General features: G+C 38.6%; 1 protein-coding gene across 4 annotated transcripts; it reads right to left on the reverse strand.

Moving 5' to 3' along the window:
• Positions 1-1,362: 1,362 nt before the first annotated feature.
• On the reverse strand, positions 1,363-18,286 carry Nbdy (negative regulator of P-body association). 4 transcript variants are annotated; one of them, XM_026784827.1, is made up of 5 exons: positions 17,904-18,286; positions 15,987-16,123; positions 12,640-12,716; positions 11,372-11,442; positions 1,363-1,623 (listed from the first exon to the last, which is right to left on the reverse strand). In XM_026784827.1, exon 1 carries the CDS (start codon positions 18,137-18,139, stop codon positions 17,933-17,935), a length of 207 nt encoding a protein of 68 aa, XP_026640628.1. In that variant the 5' UTR covers positions 18,140-18,286; the 3' UTR covers positions 1,363-1,623; positions 11,372-11,442; positions 12,640-12,716; positions 15,987-16,123; positions 17,904-17,932. The 4 variants fall into 4 exon arrangements, with proteins under 4 accessions (XP_026640628.1, XP_026640629.1, XP_026640630.1 ...); XM_026784828.1 differs by lacking the exon at positions 12,640-12,716; XM_026784829.1 differs by lacking the exon at positions 11,372-11,442.
• Positions 18,287-20,806: the final 2,520 nt, after the last annotated feature.

Here is a 20,806-nt window from a genome sequence, read left to right on the forward strand (position 1 = left end):
AAACACCATTCTTTTTAGCCTTCCTTGGTAACCTTTCAGAAATTGTCCATAAAAATGACAGCTTGTTTCTAGGTTGCTGATTTGATTTCATTAATCAATATGTCTATCATGCACCATTTTACTCATTGTACTTCTGTACTAAATTTTCATATCTGGAAAAATAAGATATCCTGGAAATGTTTTGGCTTTTTGAGTTCCATCACTTTTCTATGACCTTCAAATCATCTTGGAACTTCTGAAGGCAACGTGAACTCGGATACAGATTACACTGCATATTTCAGAAACTGGCATCATCTAGACACTATTGAGTCTTTGGCCCATGACATGCCTATCACCAGTTATTACTGGGTTCAAGAAGTCCATGATTTCTGTTTGTAGTTTTTGTGCTCCTTCAATAGTTTTAAAGCTCTAAAGGGCAATGAGATACAGGGTTTTTAATGTCCTTGCTCAGAATGTATTAATTGTGCATGGAATAGAAATAATTATCAGTGTATTTGTGATTATTTTTTTCCAGATCCCTTGCTTCTGGGGCAAGGACTGATTTCAGTGTTCAGAATCAAATACATTTCACACCTTTTCAAAAATATTTTTCAGCTTTAACTATTACTTGAACAAATTATGTGATCATTATATATACTAACCTATAGGCATGTTTATATGTTGCTTTCAGATGTGCTGTGTACTTAGAAAAAAGTACTTTTCCATTATTATAATTCAGAAGACAGAATTCTCCTTCTTATATCTCTGTCCTACAGTTGTTATAGTACATACACAATTTTCCTGTGACTCTCTAATCCCTCCCCCAAACCCTTGTTGGCAGTATTCCTAGTTTAGGCTCTGGCACTTTGGAGGACTAATCTGGGGACCTGCTGTGTTAGGCAAGTGCTTTAGCATTCAGCTACTTAAACCCCTAATCATGAATAATTAATGAGCAATTCATTAACTATGTCAAGTGTAAGAATATGCAATTAAAGTTTTACCATATTATGTGTGATTTTACCACACAATGCCTATAAATATTTGTAATTAGGATACTCACTGTATTTAATTCTGGCCATTTAAGAAGTAGCAAATTAGAAAAACAAGCCCACAAACCATCTTAACGAAGAAAATAGTTAAAATGTGGACTCCAGGCATAATACGGCAAAAATCAACTGTCAGTTAATGTAGCTTACTGGCAAGCTAACTCTTAAGTTTTTACCTACCCATGCCTTTTCTGCCATAGTCACACTACTGTGATGATTAGATGGCCATCTGTAGAAAAAGATCGAATTTGGGGACTAATTTTAGAACTAGTTTATATTTAGAATTTTCACATGATACTTAATTCAAACTCAAAATTTAGTGATAATTGTCACATAGCTATAACACAGCAACAAGACAAAATTTATTTGGACATCAATGCATTTATGAAGCTTTAATGCAATAGAGCAAAGACTAGGTGTCAACAAAAGAGAGCAATGATTGGCTTCTGCAGGACCATGTCAAGGGCTTGCTTTGGTGAGTTTACCATGATCCACACACACCATGGCCTTCAGTCCTAGAAGTATACAACCCGATCTTGCCCACGTCCTAAATTCATCCAAATTCTGGAGGTGAAATCACATTCATTACATCATAATACTGAAAGATATAAAAAGAGAAACATATTCATTTACAATGAGAAATGCAATTATACAGGTCAAACACGTGTTCAGAAGGCAATGCTTCAGATCCCCTTCTAAACAGGCTATAGGAGAAACAGATCATAGGGTCCTGATAATCTGCTAGTGCTTGGTACCTAATGTGTTTGAATGTAAAAAAAAGCTTTTGTGTCAACGAGATCAGATGTCTCTACTACCCTTAGTGTAATTTTCTCCCAGAGAATTGCTGGAATGCCTATTTCAGCAGCTCTTGCTTTCCTAGGACCAGTGCTGCTTCACCACTCTTGACTACCTTCTTATGTTCTTTAGAAAATTCATATTTAAACAATATAAATAGAAACTTTCTTGTCACCAGACTTTTACCATTCCTCAGATTTCCCTGTATCTCCAGATAAAAACATCAGCATCAATTACTTCTTTACCATTGTCTATGTATGTTTGTATGTATGTACATACACATACATGGTGGTTACAATACAGTATTGTAGATTTGGAGTTCGGAATATGAATTACATCATCAATTTATATACTTCTTCACTAATTTTTTACCCATTTAAGTTCTAGCTGTTTTTCTTTTTGTGATAATATCTCACTACTACTGTACAGCCAGGGCTAGTCTCAAACTCAGAATTTCCCTCCTGCCTATTTCCCAAGTGCAGGGATTATGGGTGTGTACCATTATGCCCTGCTCCCTTAATAATATTTCGTTATAAAAATTAACTTGTCTCACTGTTTCAGTTGTCTCATTCTATCATATGGCAATATTACCTATTAAATTATTCCTCTGTTAAATGGTATCGAGTGTGATTGCAACTTTTACTTATGAAAAACAATAAAGTCGATTGATTCTTACATAGGATCACTTTCATCAATTCCACAAATGAAAGACAGGTCAAAATACATACCTGGAAAAATGCTGATGCTGTTAAAAAAATCTTTGAACTGTTTATGCTTTCATTGTATGTAATTCACATATTATATATTTGGCATTATCATTTATAAATCTGAGGATTATGGAGAATTCATCTTTTGTGTGTTAATAGGATGTGTGTGTGTATGTGTGTGTGTGTGTGTGCATGTGTGTGTGTGCATTCACATGTGGGTGTACATGTTCCATGATGTGCATATGGATGTCAGAAGATAATCTCAGATGTTGGTTCTCACCTTCCACCTTGTCTGACACAGGGTCTCTCTGTTGGTCACAGGTGCGGAGGCCAGGCTAGCTGGCCCACAAGCTTCCAAGGATTCACCTCCCATCTTGGCGTAGGAGTGCTGAGATTACAGATGTGTGGTTCCACACCCAGTTTTACCTGGTTTATGGGGACTCAAACTCAGGGCTTCACACTCATGCAGCAAGCACTTTACCCACTGAGCCATCTCCCAAGAATTTTGACTACTACAAATAGAATGAACTAATAGTGAATTTGTAAAATTGGGGATTTCCCTCTTGTCTCTGTATCCCAAGTGCTGAGATTATGGTATACACCACCACACCCACCAAGTTCACTTCATGAAACATTCATTATAAAAACTGGCTTACCTCAATATTTTATTGGTTCACAATGTTACTTTACATTATATCACAATGTTAACTTCTTTAATCATTCAGTTGTTGGATGGCATTGAGTATGACATAGTTAGTACAAATGAGAAGTTCCACAACGGTTCATTTATGACAGAATGGGGGTGGCTCCTGTTTGTATGTTCAGTTTTGATTTCAACAGATTCAACTGCCTTTTGACTTCCAGTAAAGAACGCACAAAGTCATTCATCGTGGTTGACCACATACATTCTGTCCTCCATGACCTGTCCATTCTTTTAATTCATGTTTTTTTTTACTAAAAGACAGGACTATTTGATAAGTTATTAGGAGTAATTAATGAATTATTCATTATACACATTTGTATGTGTGCATTAATGTAACCGGAGTGTGTATCAACTGACTTCATATTGTATATGATTTCTTTCTTTATATACAAGCTTAAAAGTTTCATTAAAATTATTTTAAGATAGGTATAGTAATAAGGGATAAAATATAAAATGTATAAAGACAAGATTAGAAGCTGGGTGTAGTGCATACATGCCTGTAATCTCAGCATTTGGGAAGTTGAGACAGGATAATCAGGCTGGCTAAGTAAGAGCCTATGTCTAAAAAAACAAGAGAAAGAAAAGTTTAGTAATTTTTCCCCAATAAGTCCCATTTCTAGTCTCTGCAGGTTGACAGATGTAGTCGAGAGTACCTGCTCCACACTTTTATAATCATCATAAACAGGTATATTGACAAATATGTAGGTTTCTCATTTGTTATTAAAATGAGTTTATATAATATACATTATTATGCAATGTTTTCATTGCTTATCATTTTATATTTAGTATATATTATAGATTTAATATGCTCTTTTGAATATGTATATGATAGTATACCACAAGATTTTACAGCTTAATAATTCTCTAAATAGAGGGCATGGAGTATCTTTCCAATTGTTTTCCTTTTATTGTTTTTTGAGACAGGGTTTCTCTGTGTAGTCTTGATTGTCCTAGAACTTACTCTATAGACCAGACAGGCCTCAAACTCAAAGAGATCCATCTGCTTCTGCCTACTGATTGCTGGGAGTAATGGCATGTGCTATTACCACCTGGTTCCAATTGTTTTCATAAATATCCAAATATATTCTCAGCCTGTTGGATTATGAGGCAAACCAAACTTCAAGTTTCCCCAAGTATCTACCTGCCAGGAAATGGATCCCAAACTCTGTTAATATTTAACTCCCTTGTATAAATTGGCATCATATTTCCATATAAATGACATGCATGCTTACATTCTCATATATAAATATCATAGATTACTTGCAATGCCTAAAACAATATAAATTCTATGCAAATAGTTGTTATATGGTTTAAGTAGTCATATAAAAAAGTCTACCAGCAAAACAATCAAAGATTCACTAATACAGTATAGGACAACCATAGCAACAAAAGAACATTTGAGCTAACCGGGGCTGGAGCTAACTGAATCCATCAACACAGAGCCTTTGATGGAGGGCCAACTGTGCTCTCTTAAAATAGGTATAATAATTCATTCTCTACATGTCTCTACATGAGGCAGACCTCAGACAGAACTAGTGGCTCTTTTACTTAAAGTTTATGAAACATGAAATAAACATTTGATAGCTACATATCAGCACAATTATGAGGTTATATAAACACTTTTTAAAAAAATACCTTTAGCTCTTTTAAATGTAGTATTTCATGTTCAAAAACAAATTATAAGCAGGATGTGGTAACACATGACTGGAATTCTAGCACTTGGGAGGTAAATGTAGTCAGATCAGGAGACTGAAAGTAACCCACTGTGGTGAGTTCCAGGCAAGCCTGGGCTCCATAGCAAGAGGCTATCTAAAAGAATTTATACTTAAAATTCCATTGGAGACCTTAGTAAAAGCTACACTAACCTCCTAAATAGATTTAAATTTTCCTTCCAAATATAATATTTTACAATATAATACACTGGGTCTTGTATTTATTTTAGGAGGTGTTTTGGTGCTATGAAACAAACCCCAGGACTCATACAAGATAGGCATGTTTTCTATCAATGAACTATATGCTTAATGTATGATGCAGTGTTTTATGAACTGGTATTTTGCTTTGTTTTCCAAAACAGTACAGAAAACAAGCAAAGACAAAAAGTGTTAAGAAACACATTGTGGCTGATGGACAAGTGAAAAACTTTCATTTGTACCAAGTAATGTCAACTTACACAGGCAATATAGACAAGTCAGAGAAAGTAATCCTTTCCTCAAATAGGAAAAGCATCAATGCACACAAAATATAAGGAGTGAAGGAAGTAAAGAATACGGTGCACACTTTAGTATGATTTGAAATGGTAGGACAAAAACCATAAAAAGATGCAGAGAGATTACAGTTAATTATTTTTGAAAGAGATTGTGCGACATTGAAAGCGGGAATCCCACCATTCACTTGTCCAGATCTCTGCACGTCTCTCCCTCCTCTTATCTTTCACAGCTGAAGTGGTGGCCTTGTATCTAATACAAGACTTAGGAAAAGTCTCTCAGTGGTTGATAAATGACAGACATTTGCTGCTATTTGTGAGTCTGGTTTTGGACTCATCATATTTAATTGTTGTTCCAGTAAAGAATGCACAGAACGCTTATTTCTCAATTCAGTCCACAGAAAAATGCCAGAATGCCTTGGGAGGACAACTTTCAAATTTGTCAAGAAGCTCTGTGCATTCCCAGTGTGGCCTATGCCTCTAAGGAGGTACAAGTGAAGAGAAAGCATTGGTCATAGTGAAGAGAATACCAGCATTGCCTGGCATAGTATTCTTAGTGTTCTAGAGAACCATCACCTCCAAAGGTGAAACCCTAGGACAACACAGGTAACAGCATGGAGGCCAGTGAACCTTAACATTAAATCATGTGGGGTTAGGTCATTGGCCAGTGACTTGGGCACTGGGCCATTGATACTGGTATCCTTTGTGAAGATCAACAGTGTGACCAATCCTGAGAGCTACAGGCATGCTGGACCGGGTCGCTCCTTTCCTCACAGGAACACCAGTGGGGGGCAGGGACACAACAGTAGCTTGGTTAGGCATTTGTACTTGGAAGTTCCAGGCCTCTGTCTCTGGGAGCCTACCACCATATCTGCCTCTCCCTTCTCAGAGTGCTCTGAAGCAGTGGAAGCAAGGTGCCTTTCCTTCTTGTGGAAAGTCCAGTTAAAGTGTCAGCCAGAAGACATATGCTACTGGCATTTACTCTGTGCTTTCCACTGATGGGCACCACTTACACTTTCCTCTGGATAGTCACAGATCACAGCTAAAACTCTTTCCCTGCCCATCTGTTGATGTGGTCTTCGAACCATTCCAACTGCTAGCAAAGACCAAGAAAGTGCTGAGCAAGAGGCTAAGAAACTAGGGACTAGTTGGCTAGGGGCCTCACAGGAATCCTGTTCAAGCAGCAGCTTGACTTTCCCCTCCCTTTGGCCTTCTCAGTCTCCCTTGGTTCCTGCTGTAATTTACGAGAAGAAAAAAAAATTAAAGTTAAAACACACACATGTAGTTCCCTGTGACTCCATAGGAAGATTCAAGTCATAGTCCAGCTCTCCACAGTAGAAAGTGCTGGTCACAGTACTGGCTTGATCATAATTTTGCTGCAGGATTACTTTCTGACAAGCCTGTGAATTCAGCTGGAGACCATACTGTAACCTTGAGCCCAGCCAAGCAAACGGCCAGGGAAAACATCCACAGGGTAGAAGACACGGGTGTCTCTTATATGAGCACCAGGTAGCTCACCCATGTGCAGAGAATGGACTAACCATCAACAGAGAGCCCAGAGAAGGCCACCAGATAGCTGAAAGGCCCAAGATCTCTCTTTAGAGCATTTCCTCTGCCCTGTTCTGTTCTCTAATCAATTAGGAGTGGGCCAGAAGGAAAACAATGGGACATGGAAGGTGAAGAGGGGAAAAACTTGGTCAGTTCATGCTAAGGGGATGTTTCCTTGCTCCAGAGCTTTGGAATGGGCGGTAATTCACATATCTAGTGAAGAAACAATAGGAACTCCCTCCTTCCTGGAAAGGGTCATAATACCAAAAGGCCTCTTGTTGATCTGAGGCCCCTCTAATAAGTACAAGGGCATTGATCCATCTGTAGGCCTAAAGGACCTAAAGATAGTAAAAGATGAGTCTGAATTGTACCCTTATTTTGTCACCAGCACAGTTTAATGGGACAGAGATGGTCCCAAAACCAACTGTGCATTTCAATATAATAAAAAATGTAGTATTTTATTTTACCCTAGGTCTCTGGGCTATCTAGTCTCAAGTCACCCAAAAAGTATTGGGTATGGGTTCCATCTCATAGAGTGGGCCTTAAGTCAAATCAGACACTGGCTGGTTATGCTCAGAAGCTTTGCCATAAATGATTGCATTTGTGTATCTTGAAGCCAGGACAGATTGTAGATCAAGGATTTTTTTTTTTTATAATCTGAACAACATTTATTAATGAAGTAGGGAGGGAAAATGAGAAAAAAGTCCCACTCATAGGCAAGATGCTATTAAAAAGTGGAAGAGGAAAAATAAGTTTTCCTCAATAGAGTGATGGGATATATCAAGCACACTTCAAAACTCCATAGATCAAGGATTTTATGGCTGGGTAGTGGCTGGGTTGGTTTTAAGTTTCTCTTTTGGTAGCCTGTAGAGTGCCTTCCTATATCAAAGACACTAGAATGGAGGCACCAGCTAGACCTCTCCATGTTCAATGAGTCATGTATGTTGTCTTCAGCAATAGGCCCCACTGTCAGTTTGTGAAGAACAACTTACTCTCTTAGCAACAGCCTGGGTTGTTTAGGGATTTCCATGGGACCTCTTCTACTGGTCTCTTTTTAAAGTAGGGATAAAATGACTCCTAATGGCATTCTGCTACACTCATAGATCAATACCTTACTCAGCCATCATCAGAAAAGCTTCTTCCTGCAGCAGATGGAAACAAATCCGAGACCCACAGCCGCACATTATGGGGAGAGGGGCGTTGAATGCGCAGCTCTAATGGGATGTCTCCATCAAATCCCTCCCTCAGAGCTCAGGGAACCCCGTGAAAAGAGGAGGCAGAAAGACACCAAAAGAACAAAGCCCTCTAAATCAAGTGAGCAAAAGTCATCTGAACTCACAGAGACCGAAGCAGCACACATAGGGACTGCACGGGTCTGCACCAGGTCCTCTGTGTATATACTATGGCTTCCAGTTTAGTGTTTTTATGGGAATCCTGAGTGTGTGAACTGGTGGGTCTCTGATTCCTGTGCTTTATCTTGGGATCTTTTCTTTCTGTTGATTTGTCTTATCCAACGTGGATGTGATAGCTTTGTTTTTAGCTTATCGTATTTTGTTTTGTTATGTTGTTATCTCTTAGAAGCCTGTTCATTTCTAGTGAGAGAAAGGGGGTGGGTCCAGAGGGGAGGGCAGGTGGCGAGGAGCTAGGAGGAGTAGAGGGAGGGGAAACTGTATTAGAAAAAAAGTCTATTTTCAATAAAAAGGGGAGAAATAAGTAGACCCAGCAAAGCTCTGTTGTTCACAGCACTGTTCACACCACCGTTCACAATCCACAAGGTGGAACTTAGCAACACCGAAATTTCTGAGTGTGTCTACTATTTTGATATCTGATATGTGCAAACAAATACAAATACTGGAACCAGAAATAAAGATGATTACAAAGATGCAATAATAATGGCTTCTTGAAGAAGAGGTCAGTCAGGGAATTAGGGTAAAATCCCCCAAGGCCATGACAGATAGGCGGCATTGTAAGGCAGACTTCAGAAACATCAGAGTTCCAAATGTAATATGAAATGAGCCTGAAGTAACAAGAAGTTCAAGAGAATCATAGTGGGATAAGGAATCCAATGAAGCTGGGCAGCTTGAGGCCAGCCTGGTCTACAAAGCGAGTTCCAGGCAGGTCAGCCAGTACTACAAAGAGAAACCCTGTCCTGAAAAAAAAAAAACAAAACCATGAAAGGAAAAAGAAAAAAAATCCAACGAAAGGCTTTTGTGCAGTTGGTATAAGGTGAAATGCTCAATGGTAATACATCAGGCTTGAGAGACATGGCATTTGTAATCTTGCAAGCCATTTAAGATTTTATTGTAGATATGAGGAAATCACTAAAGAATTTTAAGCAGAGTAACATTATGGATATATATATATATGAGACATCATTCTCAAGGCTGTGTTAAAAGTGAAAAGGCAAAAGTAAAAAAATTCCAATATATTAAACCCTTTGCCATATATGACAGTTGCTTCCTGAATTTTCTTTCAAATCTGGACAGCAAACTCTCTCAGGACCTGCCCTCTACATCCCCTTCGTTCGTCTTTCTCAGTTGCTCTTGAAATGTTGGTGATTTTAGAGTTGATTTCAGACAGTTTTCTCTATGGATTTGTGCTTTAGAGTATCTAATTTGCTCCCTTGCCCTAAATGGTCACTCTTGATAGCAGTTTTTATCCTACTTATCAAAAGTGCTCTTGTCACCTCAGAGCTTTACCAGCTTGCCAGGAATCTCTCTGCCTAGCGAGCTTACTGAAAATAGTGAAAATTATCCCATGTATTGCATTCTGTCCCTCAGACAGTGACTTCACACAATACTAAATTCAGAAACTTGAGAACTGCCTTCCTTCATATAGAACTCTTATCTGTCACGAACGTTTGTTGCTAGTTTGCTAGCATAGAATCTACAGTCCCAGGGCAGCTGTGAAAGTATTTTGCTTTTCTTGTGGCTGACATCTACAACCAGCTGGCTTTAAATAAGGAGCTGGGAGATAATCTTGAGAGATCTGATTTAGTCAATTGATAGGCATGAAGAATAGAGATAAAACTTCTCTGAAATATGTATCTTAGTTGTAGCCTGAGCTGGAGAATTTCAGGGGCCCATCCCATGAACCTACTCTACAGATTTCAGACTTATGCAATCAACCCAAGTCAATACACCACAATTGTATATAATTTCTTATTACATATTTCCTCCTGATCATGTTTCACAGGCTAAATCCTGATTAATATGCCATCTGATCAATATTTCAAAAATCATTCTTAATCCATTTCTCTGTATTTCATCTCAACTATCAATGGCTAAGCTCAGAGTTTTATTACTTGAAGGGTTTTCACATTATTAACTATCTTTTCAATCCAGTATCTTCCTATGCTATCTTCTGCATGAAGACTGGTATATGAACATAACACTCTCCTTATAAGAGACCCTGTTTTAAGACAGGGTCTGACTATGTAGCCTGGGCTAGCCTGGACATTGCTATGTAGACCAGTTTCATCTTGAACTCACAGAGAGCCACCTGCCTCTTCCTTCCAAGTGCTGGGATTAAAAAGTGTGCTACCACATTTGGCTTTCCTTAAAAGTTTGTAATGACTTTATATTTCTTATTGATTTATCTGGAAACTATTCAGTAAAGAGCACAAAATTTGCATATTCATCCTACATCCTAGGAAGTTACATGACTTGCAGACGTAGCTACTATTTACCTGTGTCCTCTAAAAGAACAGGCTGTCCTGAGCTCTGTATTTTTGGTCATTACAGTCTCGCTACTTATTCTCTACTTGCCCTTATGATGGTTTGAATGAGAAATGTCCCCAATATTTGACACTTGGTCCCCAGTGGATTAGTGCTGTTCGGAAATGTTATGGACGTGGTGGCACATGCCTGTAATCCTAGAAACTTGGGAGGTTTGGCAGGATTGGTGCTTCAGAGTTCAGGGCCAACCTCCTGGATTTCAGGAAATGTTATGGAACCTTTCTGAGCTAGAGCCTTTCTGGAGGAAGCAAGGAAGTTGGGGGGGGGAGTGACCATTGGGGGTGTAGAGCCTTGCCCCACTTCCTGTTAGCTTTCTCTGCTTTCTGTTCCTGGATAAAATGTGATCAGCCAGCCTCTTGCTCCAGCTGACTGCTGACATGCCTTCCTCACCATTACGGATTGTCTCTCTGGAACCTTAAACCAAAATAAACCCCTTCTTCCTTGGGTTGTTTTTGATCATAGTATTTTATCAGAGCAACAGAAAGTAACTAACACATTTTACCACTCCCCAGCCTTAATACCCAAGAGTACTCTTTAAGTCCCAGCACAGACATCGATGCACACAAAAATCCATCCTGGTATTTCTCATCTAGGCAGTACAGCCTCTTGCATTCTCTTAAACGGCAGTATGTGCTAATTCCTACGAAACTTACCAAACTGGTTTATGGCTTTAGTGGGTGAGTTAGACATCTTATTTTGGCAGTATGGGCACCTGGTACAATGTCTGTAATATAACAGATGTTTGCTTTAATATATGTTTAATATATGTTTTAAAAAATATTTCTGCTGGTTGAATGAAAGAATGGATTATCAAACACTGAATTACGGTTATGGTTAACTGCAATAATGGGATGTGTGGAAAGCAGAATAATAGGTACATAAAGGGGTTCACATCATAATTCTCAGGACTGGCGACTATATCGCTTTACATGGTAAAAGAACTCTGGCGATGTAATTCGGTTACAGATTTGAAGACAGAAGAATTTCCTCTGGATTAACTGGGTGGCATACTTTGGCTGATTGTATATTAAACATAGAAATCCTTTTCCTACCTGAGCAGAGAGAGGGTGGATGAGAAAAAGAAACAGAGAAGTTTTAAGTGTGAGAGGGACTCAACTGAGAGTTGGCTATGAAGACAATGAGAGAGGGTCACAGATGAAGGGCTTCTAAAAGCCGAGGACACCTGTCAGCTGCCATCCAACAAGGAAATGGGGCTCTCACTCTTAGATTTGTAAGGAACTCAGTTCTACTAACAACCTAAGGAGCAGAGAACCAATTGGCTTCTAGAGCCTCTGGGAAGAAATGCAGCTGGCCAGCACTCTGATTTAACCAGATAAAACCTACATCAGATATATAGCAGGGTAATATAATAAAGCTGTTACTTTGAGCTCTAAATTCACAACAAATGAAAGAATGCAAGAAAACAGGATATATAGCAAAAAAAATGAGTGAGGCAAGGCATGGTGGCACACGCCTTTAATCCTAGCACTCAGAAGGCAGAGGCAGGAGGATCTCTGGGAGTTCCAGGCCTCTCAGGGCTACATAGAAAGACCCTATCTCAACAGAAAGATGACTAGATTAAAGAACTGAAAAGTAAATGCCATCGCCACAATGGAATCTTGCAAACAAAATAGATTCTAAGGAAAGATTTAAGAAAAGGGTCACAAAAAGGATAAAAGTTGTATCCTAGACTTTACTAAGACCTAGGAGACTTATACCACACGGTAACACATTTAGCAGATATTTATAGACTCCTATAACAGGCTGAATATACAAACCTCTTACAAACATACAAGCAATAGTAATCATTAAGTTCTCTAAGACATTCAGCAAATTTCAGCAACTATGAAACCATGTTTGTACTCTAAAATTAAATGTGAAATAACAAAAGATTAAAAAAAAAAGATCCATAGATCCACACCTCAGCTTGCAATATGATCTCCCAGGAACACAGTCAAATAGAGAAATGGTCAATGGGGTAGAAAATATAAGATGAGCCTGAAAGTAAGGAAGAAAAGAAATGTTAAAATAAATATCTCTCAAAGAATGGTGCCATGCCAAAGGGTAGAGAAAACAAGCTGAGTAAAATAATTATGATAGCAACAGGTTATTTATAAAATAACATAAAAATTTAGGTGTTTAAATATAATAAATAAATACAGAAAAGCTTTCTCTTCAAGTAGCTTGAAATTTATTATTCTGTAGTCATAGTAAAAACATTTAGTCAAGAATTATCAACAGATACAAAAACTAGTAGAAGATAGTTTGACAAGGAACAGAAAAGATACACAATCTCCAAGTATTCAGAGCAAAATTATTGGGGGCTGGAGAGATGGCTCAGAGGTTAAGAGCATTAGCTGTTCTTCTGGAGGTCCCGAGTTCAATTCCCAGCAACCACATGGTGGCTCACAACCATCTGTAATGAGATCTAGTGCCCTCTTCTGGCCTGCAGGCACACATGCAGGCAGAATATTGTATACATAATAAATAAATAAATCTTTTAAAAAAATTATTGACTGTAACGAGAAAACAAAGGGTTAATCCAACAAAATCCCAGCAATTTAATCAAGAAGTCAATGTGGATATGACATCTGCATCATGAGCAAGTTATGACTATGATGCCCAGAGAAAAACTTAATATGAATTCTGAGGTCTTCCTGCCAACATACATCATCAAAATATAAAAAGGAGGAAATGATACTGACACGTAAATTGAGGAGCATTCTATAAAATAATTATCTTATATTTTGAAAAATTGTCAATGTCAACAAAGACAAAGAAGACTGAAGAAACTGAAGAAACTTCCTGATCAAGGACTAGAAAGACACACACACACACATACACACACACAAAAAAAACTAAGTATAACACATCATCCTGGACTGCAACTTCAACCAAAAAAACAGATAATATATGAGAAAGTATTTATTCCAAGTAAACACAGTGAAGTATTAAGAAGTAAAGCAGAAATATAGCTGCAAATTCCTTTTAGATGGCAGAGGAAAGAGAATGGTAGGGCAAATGTGGCCAAATACTTGCTGATAAATGTGGAGAAAGATATGGGAGGTTTTCTATAATATCCTCATGGTTTAACTGTGGATTTCAATTAAACATCCTAACCATGATCTTTGTATTGAAGAAAGAAAAAAAGCTTTCAGTTTTTGTTTTGTTTGTAGACAAGGTGTCATTATGTAGCCCAGGCTAGCCTGACTCACTCTATAGACTAGGCTGGCCTTAAACTCAGAGATCCACCTGTCTCTGCTTCCTGGATACCGGAATTAAAGGTGTGCGCCACCATACCTAGCAAAAAAAGCTTTATATTACCAAATTCTATTGAGATGTACAGCATATATGTAAATTTCTTCTCCGTTGTTGCTGCAAGGAAGTTTAAAAATACGTTAAAGTGGCAGAAAATAAAACTTAACTTATAGCTTGGTGAATGGTTTCATCATACAGTTATTTCAAAAAGAATGCATAAATAACTGGAAATTTAAAAAGCAAAACTCTTCAGCTGGGGCTGGAGAGATGCTGGTTCAGCGGTTAAGAGCACTTGTTGCTCTTGCAGAGGAGCCGAATTCAGTTCCCAGCACTCTCATGGCTACTCACAGCCATCTGTACTTCCAGTGCCAGAGGATCCAATGCTCTCCTCTGACATCCCTAAGCATTAAGCATACATATTTACATGTAGGCAAAACACCCACACCTATAAAATTGCCAAATTAAAAAATCATTTAGACATCATAAAGCAACAATTGTTAAAGTATAACAAAACAATAAGCAAACTGGTAGAGAATAATTTGTAGTTTTCACCTTTTTAGAAAAGAAATACTAATGAGCTAGAGTCCAATTCATTAAATCAGAAAATGAACAAATGAAAGGAAACTAGAAGAAAAAGAAATATAGATTAAATAATTAAAGGAGAAAGCAGGGCTGGAGAGGTGGCTCAGTAAGCAAACTGCTCACTATTCAAGCAAAAAGACCTAAATTCTAACTCTAGCACCTAAATAAAAGCTGGGCATGGTGGCCAGGCTTGTAATCCCAGTGCTGGGGAGGTAAGGACAGTGGTTACCTGGGCTTACTGGCCAGTCAGCCTATCCTCATCAGGACCCAGTAACAGCTCTTGTCTCAAAAAAAAAAAAAAAAAACAAAAACAAAACAAAACACAAACAGACAAAACACACAAAAAAGCGGATGGTTCCTGAAGACCAATATAGGAGGCTAATCTTTGTCCTATCCCCATCCCCCAAAATAAAAAAGCCTTGTTAAAACCAAAAGAAGGAAATTCATTAAAATTATTGTAACTTATCACATTGTCATATTGTCATATAAATGGGGAAAATGCTTATGCAAGTAGATATAGACAAAATATTTGGTGGGGGAAAAAACTCCATAACCATTCACAATAAGTCTTCTCAGCAAACTATGAAAATTGAATTGAATAAAATGTCTGCTCTGGCAATGCTGAAGCGTGCATGGGCAGCCCGTATATGGCGGTTCTGTTGAACTTGTCCATGTTGGGTTTCATGGTCTAAGCTGAGGAGGACGAATGACCAGGGCATCAGATCTCATTACAGATGTTGTGAGCCACCATGTGGTTGGTGGGAATTGAACTCAGGACCTTTGGAAGGGCAGGCAGTGTTCTTAACCATTGATCCATCTCTCCAGCTAACTGTGAATACTAACTAATTTTCAGCTGGGTGGTGGTTGCCCACACCTTTAATCCCAACACTCAGGAGACAGGAAGTGCTCTGTGAGTTCAAAGTCAGCCTGTTCTACAGAGTGAGTTCCAGGACAGCCAGGGCTGTTACACAGAGAAACCCTGTCTCAAAACACCCCCTCCCCCCAAAAAATTTTCTTGGGCAAACTAAAACAATGCATTTTGGTAAAAAAGACAGTGCCAATACAATATAATTACAAATAGCCCAAAACAATCTACAAATTACTAGAAAAATATACTTCAGAAAGGATGCGTGTTATAAAATCAATATAAAAGTACAAATCATTTTCCCCTTCACTAGTAACAATTACAAAATGGGCTTTAAAAAGACTCACTTTGCAGAAACTATAAACTAATCAGCAGTAAATTTACTAAAGTGCTTCACAGATTTACCTGGCTAGTTTTTGGTGCATATGGTTTCAATTTTATCGTTAATGCTAGCTTTTGGGGTTTTGTCAGTTATTTTGAACGTGTCATTTTCAATTCCTTTCTTCTTTCTTTACATGCATTTTTAGTAAAGAAAAAAAAGAAAAACAAAACAAAAAGATTACCTTTAGCAACACAACTTCCAGCTGCGGGACACCAGCAAAAGCAGGGTAGCATTGGCAAGAATCTTCATGGTGGTCAATGGGTGAACTGTGTTACAAACGCACCAGGGAAATGGAATCATACTGCAACCTCTCAACGACTGGAAAACAGGAAGCAAGGTGAAGTCATTCTGTCTGCCACATTCAGTCTGACTCATCTTCCCTTGACTTTTCCAATTCCTTACGTTCCTTTCAGCTCCCAATTCAATGACACAATTCTTATTAAATAGGGACGCAGTATAAGGGGGCATGTTCAGCACAGCAGCTTACAGCATCAAGTCTCTGGAACAAAGCATTTTCTTTTTAATCAAATCTCAACATGTCTCATCATTGGTAGTAACTTAGGAACTTACTGGCCTTATTCAGACATCCTTTGGTGGATATGTGATTAAACTCTAACACACCAAACCCTTTAGAAAATGTATGGGACACAAAAAAAAAATTCACTAAGTATTCACCATTACAATTTTTTATGATTTAAATCACTGGGGAGAAATTACGTAGCTCCTACACACTTCTTGCCCTGAATAGCTTCCTTTGTTTTCTAGGTGAGCATCTCCCTCCCTATAGCCCACATTACCACATTTTGCCTTTGAATAGAGGTTTTAAAAAAAAACCCTCATGGGAGGAAAAGCCTATGGAATAACTAACGATCAGCTGCTTTCGGATGAAATGGAACTCCTTCCTTTCTTATGCTTTAGCAGCAAACCTAAACCCAGAAGATCCACAGTTGCCAATGTTATTCATAACTTGCTTAAATATCTATTTCACTCCGGCTATGCAACAGCCACTGCGCCTTCGCCATCTGCCCCCGCATCTCCCTGTGCAAGGCCTAACCACAGCAAGGACTCCAGAAACGCACGCGATGAAGAAGGATTGATGAGACTTGAGTCAAACCTGGGTTCCCCCCGCCTTTTTTTTTTGTTTGTTTGTTTGTTTTTACAATCTATAAGGCTCATTTAAACAGGCTATTACTTTCCTGAAAGGAAGAATTAGTCTTAAAACACAAATGGCGCTTGTTTGGAAATCGCCTATAATATGATATTCCTTGCTTCGAGAAAAAACTGCATACTCCTTTGCAAATGGTCAAAGTCTGTAGCTCATTTCTTTCACACAATCAGGATTACAGGCAAGCTGCCTCAGAACAAGCCTGTCCTGGGCCTTTCATCCTGGAAACACTAGGCCTAAATAGCAGTCCATCTCAGATGGCAGATGTCACTCACCCTTTAAGGCCCACCCAAAGTTTTCCCTTCCTCTTAGATGGCTCTCATTACTAACAAGCGGTGACTTGGTCCATCCATGATGTCTCAATACCTAGGACAAGCACATTTTTATGGTACTTGGGTTTGAGCATCATTTTGTAACTTTTGTTTTCACTTACTAAATCCCATTTTACATTAAAAAAAAAAACCTAGTTCTCAGAGCTCATCTTACAGGCCGTAGGCCTTACGCACATCTTTGCTCTTGAACTAAGCATTTCCATTTAAATGGAAAAAAATCCAATATACACAAAAGTAGAGAGAACAGTATAGTAAATTCCCATTCAGTTTTAATTTATCGAGCAGGGAACATTTTGTTAGTACCTCGCTACACCGTGGCCTGTCACGAAAATCAAAATACTGCAGTTTACTTTAAAAACTCAGTTATCTCACGTGAAATATCTTAATTACTCAATGCAATCAAATAATCATTCCATCCATGCGTACTTTGTAAAAGAGCCATTCAACGCCTATAAGTTGTTTCTCTTTTTCTTATTCTTATTCTTTTTTTTTTTTTTTTTTGAATTTGTGGAAAGAACAGGAAAAGGGAGAACAGCTGGGGGAAAGCACAATTAAGTTCCAGAGAGCCTGGATGTCCCAAATGAGAAAGAAAGTATCTGACCTGATTTAGGCTGGGAAAAATCTATTTCACTACTTCTCCGGAGGAGGAGGGTGCGACTTCAGTCCATCAGATGCAGGAGGAGGCGCCGAGGGGAGAGTGGTATTACCTCCACTGGGAGTCCCTTCGGGATAATCCCACCGCGGAGCCAGGAGACAGCGCTTTCTTGGAGGCTTGGGTTCCCGCGTTTCTCCTGGTGGGAGCGTGGATCCCCCGGAGGCACAAGGTTGGTCCCCCATAGGTATGGCCGGACCAGAGCGTCAGTTTTCTCTGGTGGGCCCTGGCAAGGCCGAGAGATCTGAGATGGCGGATCCCCTCCAGGCACGGGGCTGGCTTCCTCCTGGTTTCGCTGTTACCGTATTTCCTGTATCCCTGAGACGTATATCCCTTCTCCGCCTCCGCAGCGCTCCGTGCCCCATCCCACTTTAACCTTTCTACGAGAACGGAATGCAAAAAAAAAAAAGCACATTTAATAAAAAAAGCTTTTCCACAGCACATCTAGCACATCTCTCCTACAGTTTAATTAACTGCGGAGAGTTTTGTACAGTTTCATTTTTAAAATGTCAATTTGCTTGTAACTTGCCAACAGGGCATGTCTTAATTAATGGGTGTGTGGGAGGGTCGCGGGGGTGCTGTAACCAAAGAAATTAAGCATTTTACAGTGCAGTTTTATACACACATCACAGAATCATGAAAGCGGGCACAACCATCTAAAAAGCTGTATATAAATATGTTGACTAATTTGCTACACTGTTAAATTTCAAGCCGATTATGGAAATTGATGTTCAATAAATTCAACATGTGTCATCCAACCCACGACCACTGTGGTTCCTCCATCGTTTTAAATTTTTTTGTCATCTTGAAAATTCACTGTATTTTTTTTCTCATTCCAACATCCAAGATTTCTCTGAAAACAGACAACTGGTGGCACTTCGTGTTTAATTGGCAACATTTTCTTTCTTTCTTAGGGCTATGGAAAACAGTGACTCATCTTACTATTGTGCCATGTTGATATATTCTATGTTATATGGTGAGTAACCAGAAGGTGCCACAAAACTGGGAAAAAGCTTCTGCGTTTCTTTGATCTTCATCTCTCAAAAAATTTTATGTCTCTGTCCCTTTGTTCACAAACTAAACCACACTTTCCCACTTCTAGCCTCATTGTTTTAATGAAGAAGCTTCAACCCATAATGTCACAAGCACTCCCTCTTAACAAACTTTCCTGTTCTCAAGTTCTGCAGTATTTAATTAATTAAATTATTGGAATTTGTTTTCTAGCTATGATAATTTATGTGCAAAATTATGCCATCTTCAAGATACTTACTTAAAGCACTTACTGCCAGAGCGACCTCACACCTCAAAGATGGCTACCTTCCTCCAACCATTCTGCACATCCTATTACATAAGTTAGGTACCAACCGAGATTTGGTAAAATTCAATGGCCCTATGTTTTTTTTAATTAAAAAAAATGAGATTAAAATCTAATGTCATCATTTCCCCTTTTGCCTTTCCTACATCCAATATGTCTCCCAACTCAGCCCTATAACTATAGATAACCATATCAATCACTACTAATAAAAACAGAAAATCTTATCCAAAAATAAGAGGATATTGAGAGATACATTAGAACCAGAACATTTTTACCAAAATGTAATAATACAGGAGTCAGCATTGTATAAGTAATAGCTGAAATTATGGGTGTGGGTGCTCTCCCAAGAGAAACTAGAACTGGCAAGAAATGGAATTTAATGGCAGATGGAAGAAATGCTGCAGCCAAGTTTGAGAAAAAGTGAGCAAAAGCAGAAGACTCCGGCCTGAGATTTCTGAAACTTGATGTTGATGACCTTCGCAGATGGATTTTTGTTGTTGTTGTTGTTGTTTGTGACTGTGACCTGGCAGTAGGACATTTAGTGATATCCTAAACTAGAGCTATGGGGAGTAGCACTCTCTACACATTAGTTGTGATAACCAAAACTACCACAAGACATTGCCAAATGTCTTCCGGGGACCGAGTACTTCTCAGCAGGGGCTGGACAGATGATGCAGCAGTTAAGAACACTAGCTGCTCTTCCAGGGGACCTGAGTTCAATTCCCAGCACCCACACGGCAGCGCACAGCTCTCTGTAACTCCAGTTCCAGGGGATCCAACACCCTCACTATGTGCAGGCAAAACACCAACTTACCCAAAAAATAATGAAAATGAAGATAATTTAGTCCTCCATTCAGCTGTACCATATCATTTGTCAAAATAATTAACAGTTTCTTAATCTTTTTATACATATTTCTATAAGTGTGTAAGACCAAATGTATCAGCGTAAAAAATGACAGGAATTAAAATTTCCAGTAAATTCGGGAAAGTTTGATTTATAAGTCTTAACTTAGGCTGCTACCATTCCTCTGGACCATTTATACTACAACTAGATTTGTTTTCAGTTTTGCCCATTTCTTTGAGACAGGGTCTCAGTGCGGCTTAGAGAACTCTTAGCCTTTGCTTCCACCTCCCAGGTGCTGATATTACAGGTATTTGCCATGATTCCTGATTTCTGCTTAGACGAATTGAACTACATACCCACCCCGTTTGTTTGTATTTGATTATGGTAAAATGCACACTCCATAATTTCTATTATCTTAACCATGTCCAAATATGCAGTAGGTCTATAGTGTTACCATATATTCACCTAATTATACAATCTCCCAACATTTTTAGTCCCATTAAACATATATTCCCATCTTCGCTTTTCTCTAGAAACCACCATTACACTCAAAACCTGTTTTTTAAAATTCGTTGTTTGTTTTGTTAGGGAATAAAGCCCTTTTTTCCTTAGAGGTTTCAAAATGATTTTTCCCCTCATTCTTCAAGTTGGTCTTTTCTTTTTTTTTTTTGCTCATAGAACCCGCGCAGTACG

This window comes from Microtus ochrogaster, chromosome X (genome assembly GCF_000317375.1).
Source record: "Microtus ochrogaster isolate Prairie Vole_2 chromosome X, MicOch1.0, whole genome shotgun sequence".
NCBI classification, from domain to species: domain Eukaryota; kingdom Metazoa; phylum Chordata; class Mammalia; order Rodentia; family Cricetidae; genus Microtus; species Microtus ochrogaster.